General features: G+C 32.8%; 2 protein-coding genes across 2 annotated transcripts; one reads left to right on the forward strand and one right to left on the reverse strand.

The window, feature by feature from the left end:
• Nucleotides 1–7,984: 7,984 nt before the first annotated feature.
• On the forward strand, nucleotides 7,985–11,643 carry LOC146931285 (amino acid permease 4-like). Its single transcript, XM_085702769.1, has 8 exons — nucleotides 7,985–8,072; nucleotides 8,159–8,294; nucleotides 8,420–8,653; nucleotides 8,741–8,834; nucleotides 9,260–9,474; nucleotides 9,560–9,717; nucleotides 10,358–10,585; nucleotides 11,007–11,643. The coding sequence occupies exons 1-8, from the start codon at nucleotides 8,025–8,027 to the stop codon at nucleotides 11,430–11,432; spliced, it is 1,539 nt and encodes a 512-aa protein (XP_085558895.1). The 5' UTR covers nucleotides 7,985–8,024; the 3' UTR covers nucleotides 11,433–11,643.
• A 277-nt stretch (nucleotides 11,644–11,920) lies between these two features.
• LOC146931286 (protein EARLY-RESPONSIVE TO DEHYDRATION 7, chloroplastic-like) lies at nucleotides 11,921–13,684 on the reverse strand. The gene is made up of 4 exons (XM_085702770.1): nucleotides 12,853–13,684; nucleotides 12,596–12,762; nucleotides 12,394–12,478; nucleotides 11,921–12,282 (listed from the first exon to the last, which is right to left on the reverse strand). The coding sequence occupies exons 1-4, from the start codon at nucleotides 13,635–13,637 to the stop codon at nucleotides 12,105–12,107; spliced, it is 1,215 nt and encodes a 404-aa protein (XP_085558896.1). The 5' UTR covers nucleotides 13,638–13,684; the 3' UTR covers nucleotides 11,921–12,104.
• Between the last annotated feature and the right edge of the window lie 2,476 nt (nucleotides 13,685–16,160).

Consider the following 16,160-nt stretch of genomic DNA (forward strand, 5'->3'; position numbering starts at 1 on the left):
TGAGCCCAACTGCCACGCCTGTATGTTGGAGTAAGCCCTAATAGCCAATCTATATTGATTGGGTTTGGCTTTGTATCATGATATTGATATAAATATATATTGTGAAAATATAAATTATAAGGCGTTTCTTTATTGATTTTGTTTTGTTTCAAAATAATAAAGTCCCTAGAATAGTTAGTCCGTTTAATGGAACATTAAGTATAACTTAATTGTGAGACCCCGTTAAATATAAGGAAACTATTCTAAAAGTATCCGTAGTCAAGCTTTATTGAGAAGTGGGATATCATTAAAGCATAGAGACTATTATGTGGGTAGACTGATGATCACATCTCACAGATCATGGATAAAGAGTTATCAAGTCTTCACATAGATATAAATATTAGGAGTAATATTTATATTGGATTGACCCACCGTGAGAATACTACATAGTAAGTTATGCAATTGTCATAAGATATACTCACAATGATAATAGTGTATATCGCTCTTAGACCTGAAACCACTATGATCCCTAGATGTGGACTCAAGTGCTTTGTTGCCATTCTAACATTGTCTATAAAAGGATAACCATAACGTTGGTTGATGGGTACTTGATGAAGCATGCTGAGGGACATGAGTGTCCTAGATGGGATTTGTCCCTCCTCATAAACGGGAGATATATCTTTAGGCCTCTTGATGAAATATGACTGTAAAACTGCATGGCCATGCCGAACTAAGTCAATATAAGATATTGGACTTATTCGTTATTCAGTATATTTCAGAATCAAGGAATATAAACATTGATCTATACAAGGGTGACAATATCTATGCCTTGGGATCAATAAAGATATCGAGACAAAGGAGTAAGTGTACACATGAGTATTATCATGGAAAGGTTTCGTCAGATCACTTGACATTCTTGTCACTTGGGTAGCAATGATGTGTTGCTAGATACCGCTCATTGTTTATAATATTAAATATTAGATTTAATATTATTGCCAACGTGACTAGAACCTATAGGGTCACACACAAAGAACAGTCAAAAGAGAAATATATAAGTATGACTTATATAAGGGGCGCGTTTAGTAAATAACGCTAATTAGTTAGCAAAATTACTAAACTCGTTGTTGGGCTTACTGAAGCCCAATAGTGACTTATGACTTGCAGAGCACACTAGAAGTTCTATAAATAGAACTCTGGTGCTGAAGTTTTTGGTTACATGTTTTGAAGCAACCCCTTTCTTCTCTGCACTTCCAATTCATTGGCTAGCACCGAGTTTTGGAGGAGCACTGTTCGTGTGGACTTGCTAGAGGCTTTGCTGCTTGCTGCTTACTTGGCTGTGATCGAGATTCCAGTTTCCAGTTCTAGCTTTCAGATTCCAAAGTTCAAGGTAACAATCGAATCACTGATTCATGTTTGAATTTCGTAATGATCCAAGGAATGAAAATCGAAAATTTTCCGCTGCTTCTACTCCATTCTTCTATTCGATTTTCCTTCACTGTAAGCCTTGATGCTATGCACACCCCCCTTCCCTGTGTGTTCTTGATAGTTTCTTGCTGTATGCACCCCTGTTTTGTCTAAAATTCCATATTAAAATTCCTACAATTTTTCAGATGTTCTTGATATTTTTTTTTTGACCTTTTTGTGATATCTTTGTGTGTTAAAACTTGAGGAAAATATATGTAGTATTTTTTTGATATTTTGTTTACTTTTTTGTTAAAATTTGTGAATTTCTTGTATTTTTGAGTCTAAAAATGCTTTGATAAAAATTACTAAAATTTTTCTATGGGTTCCTGATCACTTTCTTGATGTTTTTGTGCTGATGTTATGTGTTGAAACTGGATTAAAAAATATGTAGTATTTGCTTGTTAATTCTTTACTATATTTGTTAAAATTTGTGAAAGTTTCATATGTTTTTGTGTCTAAAAAATTCTTAAAACTTCTAAAAATTTACACACACATATCTTGATAATTTTGTGGTATTTTTGTGATGATTTTGCATATTAAAAATTGATAAAAGATAATGTGATAATTTTCTTGTTATTTTGTGATATTTTGTATTAAATTTTTTGTGAAAATTGCTTGATTCTAGTTCCAATTTTTTGATGAAAGTTTGTGACCTATACCATATGATTTTGTGAAGTTTTAGCTACCGTTTGTATGTGTTTTTTGCTGCATGTGTGTGAATTAGGTTTAATTGCTTGGATTGCAAGTTATGTTTGTGAATAAATGATGCAAATATGCCTAGATATATCATGAATCTTGACTTGAATGTGTTCTTATAATTCTCATATCATTAATTGTAATAAAACCTTTAGAAAATTGTCATGACATGAGGATTATAGGTCACATTTTTGTCTTGATGTCATGGTAAATTTTAAGTGTATTTTGCCACTTTTAGGTTAAGAGTTTCATTACTTTTCTTGTCAAGTTTTTTTAGTATTTCGTTTGCTTATAATTTTCATGCTATTACACCTTATGCCACTAACCACTTTCATTTCATGTTTCATGCATTCCATAAGCTCCTCTCATCTCATATTCATCTCTATTTTTCTTGCAATTTAATTCTTGCCAAGATGTAGCATGTGGAAAGACTTAGGAATTTTGTATTCTACTTCATGCAATTTTAAATTTTTGCAAGACCATAGAATGTAAACTAGGGCATATGTAAAGGACAATGGACTCTAATGATGTACACCGACACAAGCACCGACACATGCCCACACACCACATAGATATTTTTTTTAGATGTATGGCTAGGATATGCATGTTTAGATGTATGTTTAGGATTGTATGTTTAGATGAATGCCTAGGATTTACACTTAGAAAAATCAATTTTCCAAAAAATATGAACCAACTTCACTCAAATCATTTTCATAATAAACCTTGGGACCCAAAATCCCATTGATTTTCTCTTTTATTTTCTTAATCAAATTTTAATGAATTTTAATCATACTTAGACCCTTCTTTCAAAATAACTAATCAAACCCCACTTTTCTTAAATCTCATGCCTTTAAGGCCTCTCAATCTCCATTCTTCAAATTCCAATTTTCGAACTTAAAATCAACCAACAAAAACAAAAACATTTTTGGAAGAGAACTACGGTGGATTTGATCCCTTAAACGGGTACGTAGGCAAGGAATCAAAATTCCTTCAATTCAAATAAAACAAAAAATTCAAACACATTCTTCTCCCTCCAATTCTTCATTTAGAAAACCTTTAGGCTTAATATCACTTTTAAATAGCATTTAAAAATAAAGCGCGCGCGTAGAAATTAAAGACGGTTCCTATAGGATACTATAGTCGTTACGGGTGCCTAACACCTTCCCGTAGCGAAAACAACTCCCGGACCTCGATTCTCAAGGGTTTTGCTTACTTTTTCCCTTCCCAAGAAAAAATGAGATATCAAAGGTTAAAAAGGTTCAAACGTAATCAATGTTTGACACCCGAAAACCAAGATAAAACATGTGCATTTAGAGAGTAAAGAGATAATAGATTTTTTAGAAGTAATTCATGGTTTAGTGTTGAGAATATTTTTCTGTTTAAGTTAGTTCCCCTGCCATAATTATCATTTGTGACGGTGTTTCATTGATTTTTTTTTCTTTCTCTGCAACAACAAGGTCAAGCATCTCCATGTTGTTACACGAGCAAGCTGAAATATATATTTTCAACAATATATATTTGAATATTTGTTTGATATTGTATTATTGTAATTAATATATTAATATGGCTCTTTAAAATGGTATAAAATTTAAATTATTAAGTGTGCTATGTGAATTGATTAGCCTTAAAATAAATTTGAATGAGCTTAAAAAAATGTTAAGTGGCCCAATTTTAAATAACTATTTTGATTCTCTACACATTCGAGTTTTAGGCCAAGTTTTATAATTACTATTACGAAAAAACTAGAATATATTTTTTCTAATGAAAAGTTATTTTTAAAACTTTACATGTCAAACTCAAATTTTCCCAGTTTTTAATAAACCGACACAACCCACCCGATTGACCGCCTTATCCGATTAAACCGTAACCAATCAAACCGAGTCTCAAAATGGGCGGAAGTGGCTTATGGAATTGCAACTGTGGGTTCATGTGGTTTTAGGTTTTCGGACCGATTTCCGACCGAAACCGACCGATGTCCAGCCCTACCGCCCATGACCCGCTAATCCGCTATGCTGCAATAACGTAAAGGGTTGGAATAAAGAGGTTGTTGACGGCGATTGACTCACCATCTCATACTGTCAAATCACACAAATCCCAAAAGAATCAAGGTTAATTGAAAGGTCAGATTCTTTTTCCAAACTCCAAAAACAAACACATGTTCAAATTATTTAAATTTATTACTACCATAATTTTTTATTTAGATTCTAGATCTGTTTTTCTAAAATAGGGTTTTAAGAATGAATTAGGAAAATATGTTTAATCTAGTTCTTGTAAAATTGTTTATTCATTAAATGTTGTTTATTTGTTGAGGAGTTGGCCGAATGTGCATGCAAACATTTATTTAAAGTTGATCCAAATTCTAATGACTTTCTTTTTTCTTCTGTGTACAATTTTATGTGAGTTTGAGTTTATTTTTTGTTCTCTTCTTTTTTTTAAATTGTATCAATTTATGCAAACATATCTACAAGTTGACGTAAAGAACTCGTAAATCAATCTATTTTGTGCATTTAGAGAGTAAAGAGATAATAGATTTTTTAGAAGTAATTCATGGTTTGGTGTTGAGAATATTTTTCTGTTTAAGTTAGTTCCACTGCCATAATTATCATTTGTGACGGTGTTTCATTGATTTTTTTTTCTTTCTCTGCAACAACAAGGTCAAGCATCTCCATGTTGTTACACGAGCAAGCTGAAATATATATTTTCAACAATAAATATTTGAATATTTGTTTGATATTGGATTATTGTAATTAATATATTAATATGGCTCTTTAAAATGGTATAAAATTTAAATTATTAAGTGTGCTATGTGAATTGATTAGCCTTAAAATAAATTTGAATGAGCTTAAAAAAGTGTTAAGTGGCCCAATTTTAAATAACTATTTTGATTCTCTACACATTCGAATTTTAAATAACGTAAAGGGTTGAAATAAAGAGGCTGTTGACGGCGATTGACTCACCATCTCATACTGTCAAATCACACAAATCCCAAAAGAATCAAAGTTAATTGAAAGGTCAGATTCTTTTTCCAAACTCCAAAAACAAACACATGTTCCAATTATTTAAATTTATTACTACCATAATTTTTTATTTAGATTCTAGATCTGTTTTTCTAAAATAGGGTTTTAAGAATGAATTAGAAAAATAATAATCATGTCGCTAATTTTTTATTACTACCATGCTTTTTTATCTAGATTCTAGATTTGTTTTTTTAAAATAGGGTTTTATGAATTAGGAAACTAATAATCATGTCAATAATTTTCCTATGAGTTTTATTATTTTGAAATTTTGTCAATCATTATCATGCTAGATGCTAGATACGTAATCAATTTTTATGTTTTAAATTCCATGATATGTGGTTCCTTCAAAAATAAAATAAAAAATTATGCGAGTTCTTTTAATTTTCATCTTTTAATATCATATTCTGATGCTGATTGGTGTGGAGTTAAGCAGGATAGAAAGAGCACCTCAGGTTACCTATTCAAGTTCCTGAATGACCCAATTTCATGGTGTGCAAAGAAGCAACCAGTTGTGGCATTGTTAACCTGTGAATCTGAGTATATTGCAGAATGTATGGCAGCATGTCAGGCAGTATGGCTTGAAAATATACTCAAGGAGATGGAGATAGAGGTTAGCAGACCTATAACATTGTTCATAGACAACAAATCTGCTATAAGCTTGGCAAGAAATCCAACTCTGCATGGGAGAAGCAAGCATACATAAGCTAAGTTCCATTTTCTGTGGGAGCAAGTGAACAAGGGAGCACTGCAGATTGTTCATTGCTCTACTGAGCTGCAGCTTGCAGACATATTCACTAAGGCATTGAAGGTTGACAGTTCATCAAGCTCAGAAGCTTGATTGGCATGAAGGAAGTGGAAACTTGAATTAAGGGAGTATGTTAGTTTAGTTGATAATTCAAGTTTAGTTTAGTGATAATCATGATTAGTTGATTGATTACATTTTGTTTTAGTTTGTTTTGAAGTTGTTACAAGTTGGTTAGAAGTTTTAGCAAATAAGAGCTAAAGTAGTTACTTACTTGTGCTTCAAGTAACATAACACTTGCTTGTACATAAGCTCATTCCTTTGTACAAATTACAACAAGTATTCAATATACATTCTACATTCCTTAATTCATTATCTTTCTCTCTTCTCATTCTCTCAAATTCACTAAATCACAAAACCCTAACAAACCTTAAAACTGCTTCTGGTTTTTTGTTGCTTGTGAAACAAGCATTTGCTGCGCTAACACGGAGGAGTAATTATATAATCCCTAATAAAAAATTTGATCCAATTAAAATCAATAAAAACAAAATAATGAATTCAGTTTCATAATTCCTGGTTAGTGAGAATGAAATTGACCTATTATCTAGACCATCTGAAAAAATTGAACGGAGAGTCGATATGTGAGTGAAGAGGAGTGGTTGGTAGTTGTGGTGGACGCCACCGCCAAGGGTTGGGTGATAGAATGAAGTGCGATTCTCGCCGAATTGGATTTCAAAATGATCGCCATTTTCGTGTTTCAACTTCTTTGCAACTGTAACGAACCCCATTTTGTTTTGTTCACCTACACGTATAATTTGAAATGGAAGAGTATAAAAGAGTAAGAATAAGAGCAATTAAGCCACTAGTTTTGCACCTAATTGGATTTATCCTACCTAGATTGGATAGGATAAAGATCGCTAACAAGCAAAACGTGTCAACATTGACCTGACCTGATCATGGATTCATGGTGGAATTAGGAACCACACCAAGATCTGCTAGCCGGTGCTATAACAACCAGTCGATGGTGCCTTCAATTGATCAATTAATTAAAAAATGATAAGTCGATAATAGCTTAATCGAGTATCATATTGGTGATATCAAGAGTAGTAATCACAAGTATGACTAGCACCACTAACCATTACTAGTGTTATAACCATGCACAAAATTATCAGTAATCTAATAACTGAGATTATACGAAATATTTCTGCAGCATATCGTATTTGATGGACGGAAAGCGAATTGTACTACAATGTGCTTTAAGAGAAAATAAAAAATCAACGTTTAAAACCAAAATCATTATAACAATATGAAGCTCACGTGTGTGGATACGTAAACTTTTTAAAATTCAATATATTGATCATTATAACAATATGAAGCTCACGTGTGTGGATACGTAAACTTTTTAAAATTCAATATATTGTACAGTTAAGATACATCAACAAATCAAAAAATTTATGCATGTAAATACTTGAAAGCTAATACTTTTTATCAAAATACAGTGTAGAGTTTTTTTTTTTTTTAAATCATAACAATAATATTCATAATCGGATACCTATATCCGTGAAATATTTTATAAATTTCCAAAAAAATATTTTTTTAAAAAATTAATTTTGATATTTCTTTGGTACATATCACCGAATGTTCAAGGAGCATCGATATTTAATATGTATCCGATACAGAGAGATACGTCTTCATATTTGAAGTATCTGGCTTGATAAAAAAAAATTCTAGGGGAAGTATCCGGCTTTGTAAGTTATTTTCTTATCTCTTCATGATCATATTTTGTTGGATATTCCATGTCGGCGTGTATTGATTGAACCATCTATTTATATAGTTGGCCCCATGCACTGCCATGGTTAAAGTGTGGCAGTTTGTTTGTTTCCTCATAACACAAGCCACGCGTTCATAACTATACTAAAGTCCAAAAGAAGCATAATTGATTACAAGTTGCAATCTCAAATTATCTTTGACATGAAATTTTACTGTACTAGCTATATATCACTTGAAACGTGTTGTACGTTGGTTGCATAATGCACTCTCATAAAACTTATCCTATAAAAATCCACATTCACTTTTAGCAAAGACCATTCATCACACTCACTTGTACTCATAGTATTCAGCTAACAATGTTGCCAAGAAGTAGAACACTTCCTAGCAGATTTCAACATGGAGTTGTAAGTGCAATTTAACTAACCAATATTCTAATGTCATATGCTCTTTTATTTATATGTCATGTATTCAATTTTCTTTTCTATAACAGACAGATGAGAGGTCTGATTTCAGACACTACTTAGAAGTGGAAGCACAGCCCAAAATCCAAACTGAGACTGAATCAGTCTCCATTGAGCCCAACTATTCCAAGTGCTTCGACGACGACGGTCGCCTCAAGAGAACAGGTTCAACATAATGTTTAGTTGAAAAAAATTGGACTAAATTTCACTTCAAACTTTAAAATTGAGGTATCGAGTTCGATTCCTGCAGATAAAAAAATAAAAATAAAGAATCAACTGTTGTATTGCAGGAACATTTTGGACTGCAACTGCTCATATCATCACTGCTGTGATAGGCTCTGGAGTGCTTTCATTGGCTTGGGCAATAGCTCAGCTTGGTTGGGCTGTTGGACCTGTTGTCATGATTCTCTTTGCCGTCGTCAATCTTTACACTTCTAGTCTATTAACACAGTGTTATAGAACAGATGACTCTGTTAATGGACAGAGAAATTACACATACACTGATGCAGTAAAGTCTATCTTAGGTAATAAGATCAAAAACATGTAATGTAGTCATGTTTGGTGTTATTATATACGAAGAAATTTGATCATGTCATTGTTTTTGGTTTCAGGAGGAAAAAAGTTCAAAATGTGTGGTTTGATTCAGTATGTGAATCTGTTTGGAATTGCAATTGGATATACTATTGCTGCCTCAGTTAGTATGATGTGAGTTGTTAAAACATAAGTTTCATTAATTGTTCATTCTTGTTCTATAAATGAATTAACTTGTTGATATTTGAACTTATTTGACCTCAAGAAAATTCTTATTGATACAATAAAATTTGAGTAAGAGTTACACTACTTAGTTGGTTGACTGCATACAAGTATCGTATGTTCAATTTATAATATTTGTTTATGAAATGAAATGATGTCACCGAACTAGCATACTTTGAGTAGTAAGCAGCTCGGGTCCATATCGAAAATTTGATCAATGGTTAATACGTATGAAAATTAATCATTTAAGGGTGACAATCCATATAAATGTCTTGCAAATCATCGAGGGATTAGTCTCCGCAGATGCGTATAATTCAAACTTTCATTTTATTACCTATATTGATGATTTGTTTTTGACCTTTGTGCATGTTTCTTAGGGCAATTAAAAGGTCAAATTGTTATCATGAGAGTCATGGAAAAGATCCATGCCATATGTCAAGCAATGGATACATGATAACATTTGCTATAGCAGAAGTGATACTTTCCCAAATCCCAGACTTTGATCAAGTATGGTGGCTATCCATAGTTGCAGCTATCATGTCCTTCACTTATTCTGCAGTTGGATTAGGTCTAGGCATCGCCAAAGTTGCAGGTTCAAGCATATTTATGTATAAAGAAATAGTAAACTATTATTAACTTTTTTATGCAACGTCTCACTCTTATTTTTCATCATACAGAAAATGGAAAATTTCAAGGAAGCTTGATGGGAATTAGCATTGGTGCGGTGACACAAGCCGGAACAGTCACCGGCACACAGAAAATATGGAGGAGTTTACAAGCTCTAGGGGCAATGGCTTTTTCATACTCCTTTTCCATTATCCTCATTGAAATTCAGGTAATTAAGATAAGGGTTAATTATGTTTCTAGTCCCTATAAAATAGCGACCTTGTAAGTTTAGTCCCTACTTAATTTTAATAGCATTTTTAGTCCCTATAAAAAAAAATTTACTTATAATTTTAGTCCCTGCTAAAACAAAGTTTGATTAATTATCCGTAAACTCTTAAATTTTTGAACGATTTTTTTGAGACAAGATTAGAACACTATGAAAGGTTCGTTTACTAAAATTTAGAATTTTCTGACATGAAATGAATTAAATATGAATTTTTTAAAACGACAAAAGTTAAAGATAAAAAGTAATAAAATCTGAATGTAGAAATCAAATTTTGCAATAATTTTTTGCAGACGAACTTTTAGTAATGTTCTAAACATGTCTGCAAAAAATTGTTCAAAAATTTAAGAGTTTAAGCATAAATTAACAAATTTGAATTGAGTAGGGACTAATACTCAGTGCAGAAAAACAAAATTAGGGACTAAAAATGCTATTAAAATTAAGTAGGGACTAAACTTACAAGGTCGCTATTTTATAGGGACTAGAAACATAATTAACCCTTAAGATAACGCACGTCATGATAATATGCACATTTCTTTATAGAATGCAGAATGTTACATATGAAAGCATGTTTGTTTTGTTGCAGGACACCTTAAAGTCTCCTCCTTCTGAACACAAGACCATGAAAAAGGCCACTTTGGTGAGCATCATGGTTACTACAGTGTTCTATTTACTATGTGGTGGCATGGGTTATGCAGCCTTTGGAGATCATGTACCTGGAAATCTTTTGACTGGTTTTGGATTCTATAACCCCTATTGGCTTCTTGACATTGCCAACTTTGCTATTGTTGTGCACTTAGTTGGGGCATACCAGGTATTTTGGATTCTATAACCGTTTTTATATAATCAACTTAATTAAATGTTAATAGCATAAGTGTTTATCATAGGAGTGTTTATGTATGATTTTTTTATAAGCAAGTACTTAGTAGAAGTTATTTTTATGATAAAATAAAAAGTAAAGTCAAACCGTTTCCATATAAATAAGTTGTTTTTATAAGTTATCCTGAAGAGCTTATACAGTTTATAGACATGTCATAAGATGATTTCATAAGCTCTCTCAAATAATACTTAGTTTCAAAATGTTTATACTAGTTAATAAACCAATCCATACATAATTTGTATCTTATTACTCTCAAAAGTTTGTATCTTATTGGTTATGTAGCTCCCAACTTCTAAATATAAACTAAAAAATGATATAGTAGAATCTAATTTATTTCTATATTGTATTGTGTTAGGTGTTTTCTCAACCCTTTTTTGCATTTGTTGAGAAGTGGAGTGCACGTAAGTGGCCAAAGAATAATTTTGTGACAGCAGAACATGAAATACCTATTCCTTGCATTGGCGTGTACCAAATCAATTTCTTCCGCCTAGTTTGGAGAACACTTTTTGTGCTATTGACAACTATCATAGCCATGCTATTACCATTTTTCAATGATGTGGTTGGAATACTTGGAGCTTTTGGGTTTTGGCCTTTAACAGTTTATTACCCAATAGACATGTATATTTCACAAAAGAAGATTGGAAGATGGACTAAAAAGTGGCTTGCACTTCAGATGCTTAGTGGATGTTGCCTGATCATTTCAATATTAGCTGCTGTTGGATCCATTGCTGGAGTGGTTTTGGATCTCAAAACTTACAAGCCATTCAAAACTAGTTATTAAGTGAAAAAAAGACTGAGTTAGATTGTATCATTAGCAAAAAATGATAAGTTTGTTTTGGTAAAAACGAATGTTCAGTGCAATTTAGCTGTAAGAATTTTTAGAATGAAAATTCAAGTTTGACATATCTCATATTTTGATGTATACATATCTATGTGCCACTTTGAAGTTACAAGGACTAATTTCTATGTCTAAGAGGTGATTATTGATTGCACTTCTACACTTTTGCAATTTTATATCTTTTGTCATATTTCTATTTGTATGTATATATAAGCTCACTTATGTTTGAGCTTGTTAGATAAGATCAGTTTAACTTATAACAGTTATTATAAAGCAGACAAGGAGGAAAACAAATCAATGGAATTAACAATTGAAAATTCTCACATATCCATTAAATTTCAGGTGCACCATGGACAGTAGACCAGTAAAAAGAACACCACTGTGGTTTAGATATTTTGCATATGATAAAAAAAACAGTTAAACAACCTATCTAAAAACAGCTTGTAGAATCTATATTTTGGACTGGTGGAAATGTAACAAACTCAATCCCTTTTTCCTGATCATCTATAATTAACTAAACAATACACTTCTGCAAAAAAACTATAAAATACACATGATAATTAGAGAGAAAAAAAACTAACAAATTGATAAACTAATAAAACTAGTGTATAATTGTTATTTCTTCAGTTGAGAAGAACTTGCTCGGACAGCAGCTTTAGCTAGTGTTGTTGGTTTGATCACACTCTTGGGGTTAAGTGCCTTCCTAAGTTTGAACACAGCCCAAGCTGTACCAATTGCATGCCCTGCAGCATCAAACCCTTCATTTGTAATCTCAGCTGCTTTTTCTCCATATCTAATATGATCAAAACACATTGAAAAGGAAAAAACAAGTCAATCATACATTCATATTATATCATAACTTATGGAACAATGGAATAAATTACAAAGAATTGATTCAACTTACTTGTGTGAAACAAGTCCAGTGGTCACAACTGATGAAGTGGACATCACATTCCTTCCAGCTACTTCTACAGCATCACACACCCTATCTGAAGATCATATACAAAAATCCAAATAATCAGAAAAAGAAAGAAACCAATACTTAACATAAGATGCAGAACAAATAAATAAGCGCATCATAAAGTCAAAATATACAATTAACTTACTGAATCCATCAAGAGAAGCAAGTAAAACTTCTCCAGGAAGAAAGCTAAAAAACTTCTTCCCTGGTTTAGAGTTCACCACTGAACCAGTAAGGAATCCAGACACCTTAACAGCTCCAGAGAGAACACCAAGAGCCACTTTCTCAGACATCTTCGTCAACTTCTTAACACTGAAAAATTCCCACATAAACAACATCATCAAAATTGTAAAAACAAATAAAACAGAACATTCAGTGAAAGAAGTTTTTCAAATTTCTTACCTTTTCAAACTATTCAGGGCAAGTGGACTAATTTGTGATTGAGAAGAACCAGGTTGCAACCTCTTCTTCATGAAATCATCTCCCCATTTCAATCTATCAACAGTAACATCACCACACCACAAAATTCCTCTGATCATTTGTCCTGAACCTGCAGCAATCCATCTAGCAAATCTTCCACTATAATCCTCCACGTTTGGTGCCAAAGTTGTCCAATAAGCAGCAGCAGAACTTTCCTCCACATCTTCCTTTTTCTCCAAAACCTCCCACCCTTTAACACCCTTCACCTTTTCAACAGAAAGAAAACTATACTTTTCAAGAACCTCATCAAGTTTCTTCAAAACTTTCTTTGACCCTTTTGCCGCCACTGTCAATCCATAGTTCAAAACTTCATCATCACTCTGTGGAAGCTTAAGTGTGAAGAAATAATGCGACTCATCGAGTTTTACTGTTGAAACATCTTTGGCTAATGGCCATTGGATTTGATCACCTATGCGTGCAAGAACTGCTACCACTTTTTCTTCTTCTTTAAGGCTTACTATGGTTAAGTCTCCGGAAGCTAGGTGGACGCTTGAGTCTTGTTCTATGAGGTGGAGAATCACGTTTGGGACAGTGACAAGAACATGTTCTGATGCTTGTGTTTGTGTAGTGTTTGGATATTCTGAGGAGAGGTTGTTGGTGGTGATTGAAGGATACATGGAGGAAGAAGATGAGGAATGAGAGAAGGGCGAATTTGCGTCAGGGTTTGTGGATTCAACTTGAGGGTAGAATGATGTTTTTTGAGACATAATTTGTGTACAAATGTAGTAGTAAAAGTAAATTAGAAATATGATATGATAAGATTAAGAGGATTTACTTGTATATATAAAGGTGGGAGAAAACTGACATGTCTAAGAAAAGGAAACACGTGTTAGTGGAGAGTACGTGTAATAACCGCAGATGTTGAGAGATCTGACTCTGCCGACTCATTGGATGGATACACTTTACTAATTACTTGCATTGTAAGTTATTTCTTTCTGATTAAGAAATTGATGATTGATTTTAGACTTAATTGCAGTTTTAGCCCCCTAACTTTTCCAAAGTTGCGATTCTGACCCCTAAGAAAAAAACTACAAAACTGCCCCCTATGTTTTGCAATTGTGGCAGTTTTGGCTCCCCAAGGCAAAAAAAAATAAAAAAAATGACACGTGGCACCTCACTTAGGGTGCCACGTCAGCGTAGACTGAGTCAAAGTTGGCCTTGGGGGCCAAAACTGCCACAGTTGCAAAACATAGGGGGCGGTTTTATAGTTTTTTTTTCTTAGGGAGCCAAAATCTCAACTTTGAAAAAGTTAGGGGGCTAAAACTGCAATTAACCTTGATTTTATTACGATGGAATCGGAGGAACTGAGGATCCTTGGGAAGACCCTAAAATCCCACACATTCGGTCCATAATAGTTGGATCATTCCCATACAGGCTTCAGACTTGGACCTCCACCCACTAAACAAACAAAAACTCTTGAAATTTTTTGTACAGTTACTTTTGTACAGTTAATTTTGAAATTTTTTGGCCTTTTCTTTAGGGAAAATTATAATGACCTTCCTTAAGGTCTCTTTAAACAACACAAACACCCCTTCTAGTTTTATAATAGGCACTAACATCCCCTAAGTTTTCTTAAAATAGATAGAGATCTCCCTTTACAAATTAACACCGTTTGCAACCTAATAGAAAGATAATAATAATATTAACATAGTGAAAAACTTGGTTTTTTTCTGTGTCCAAATCAAATGAACCAAATCTCTATTTATAGACAAAAAAAAAGTCATGAATTTGCGTAAAAAAAAATTAAAAAAAAATTAATTTGCAATGAAATAATTGAGTTGAAATTATTAACATAAGATAAATCCAGAGAGCCAATCAGGAACTCCCACGTGTCACCCACTTATTCTCTCACATCTTTTCTCTCTGTGTGCTGCGCCACTCGCGCTTGCCGTTCTGTCCAACAGGAACGCGCCCCCTCGGTCCAATCCTTTTTGCAGCTTCAACATGTTAAATGCATTCAACATCTCTTTTCTCGACATCATCTCTCAACATATCTCAACTCACCATTGCAAGGGTACCACATGTTGAAAGCCAATTTCAACACCACCATTGTAAGTGGTCACAATCCAACACCACCTTACAAGATGAGAAGTGTACATGCATATTTACTCAAAATGATCCAGTTCCAAAGTGGAAACAATTTGCAGAAAATAATACGTAAAAGACAATTTGGCCGACACTAAAACATAAGGTGCATTTCCAGCCACACATACAAAGAGCCTCAACAGAAAGGAATCAAATTCCACTTCCCTGGAATAACCGACATACTTGCAGAAAAATGAAGGACAATTATGTGCAAGCATAAGCTATCAGCCTCATCAAATGTTGATTCAGACTTATCAAAAAAATCTACAATATAAAGAAAAAATTCTGCAATATGCAGGAAAAAAATGTGCATACCAAAACATTATGAGCCAATATCATCAATGTCATTTAACATTTCCCTCAAAAAAAAAAAAATCAATGTCATCTAACAACTATGTTCCAAAACTCTCTAAAGAATTAGAAATTACTATCTCTTTCAAAATAATAGTCGTTTAAGGTTTGTCTATGATTTTTAAGAAAATGATTAATTGTGTTGATTTCAAAGGTAAAATATCATTTACTAAAAGGTTAATTATGTTTTAGGTCCCTATAAATTGGCGCGTTTCCAACATTAGTCCCTACTTAAATTTTATTAAATTTTTGGTCCCCAACGTTTTTTTCCGTTAGCAAAATAGGTCCTCGCTGTTAATTGTTGCTGATTGAGCAAACGGTGAAGCACACGTGGATGCCACATCTGACTTTTTTTTGTTGGGTTAAATATGTTTTTAGTCCCTATAAAATTGAGGCATTTTAAGTTTAGTCGTTACTTAATTTTAATATGTTTTAGTCCATACAAAAATACTATGCACTCAGTATTAGTCTCTGCTCAATTCAAATTTGTTTAATTTATGCTTAAACTCTTAAGTTTTTTAACAATTTTTTGTAGACGTGTTAAGAACATTACTAAAAGTTCATCCGCAAAAAATTATCGCAAAATTTGATTTATATGTCCATATTTTATTACTTTTATCTTTAACTTTTATCGTTTTCAAAAATTCATATTTAATTCGTTTCATGTTAAAAAAATTAATTTTAGTAATTGAACCTTTCATAGTGTTCTGAACTTGTCTCAAAAAAATCGTTTAAAAATTTAATAGTTTAATGATAATTAAACAAACTTTGTTTTAGCAGGGACTAAAATTAGA

This window comes from Medicago sativa, chromosome 4, assembly GCF_051527215.1.
Source record: "Medicago sativa cultivar Bolivia chromosome 4, Bolivia_mono, whole genome shotgun sequence".
Lineage (NCBI taxonomy): Eukaryota > Viridiplantae > Streptophyta > Magnoliopsida > Fabales > Fabaceae > Medicago > Medicago sativa.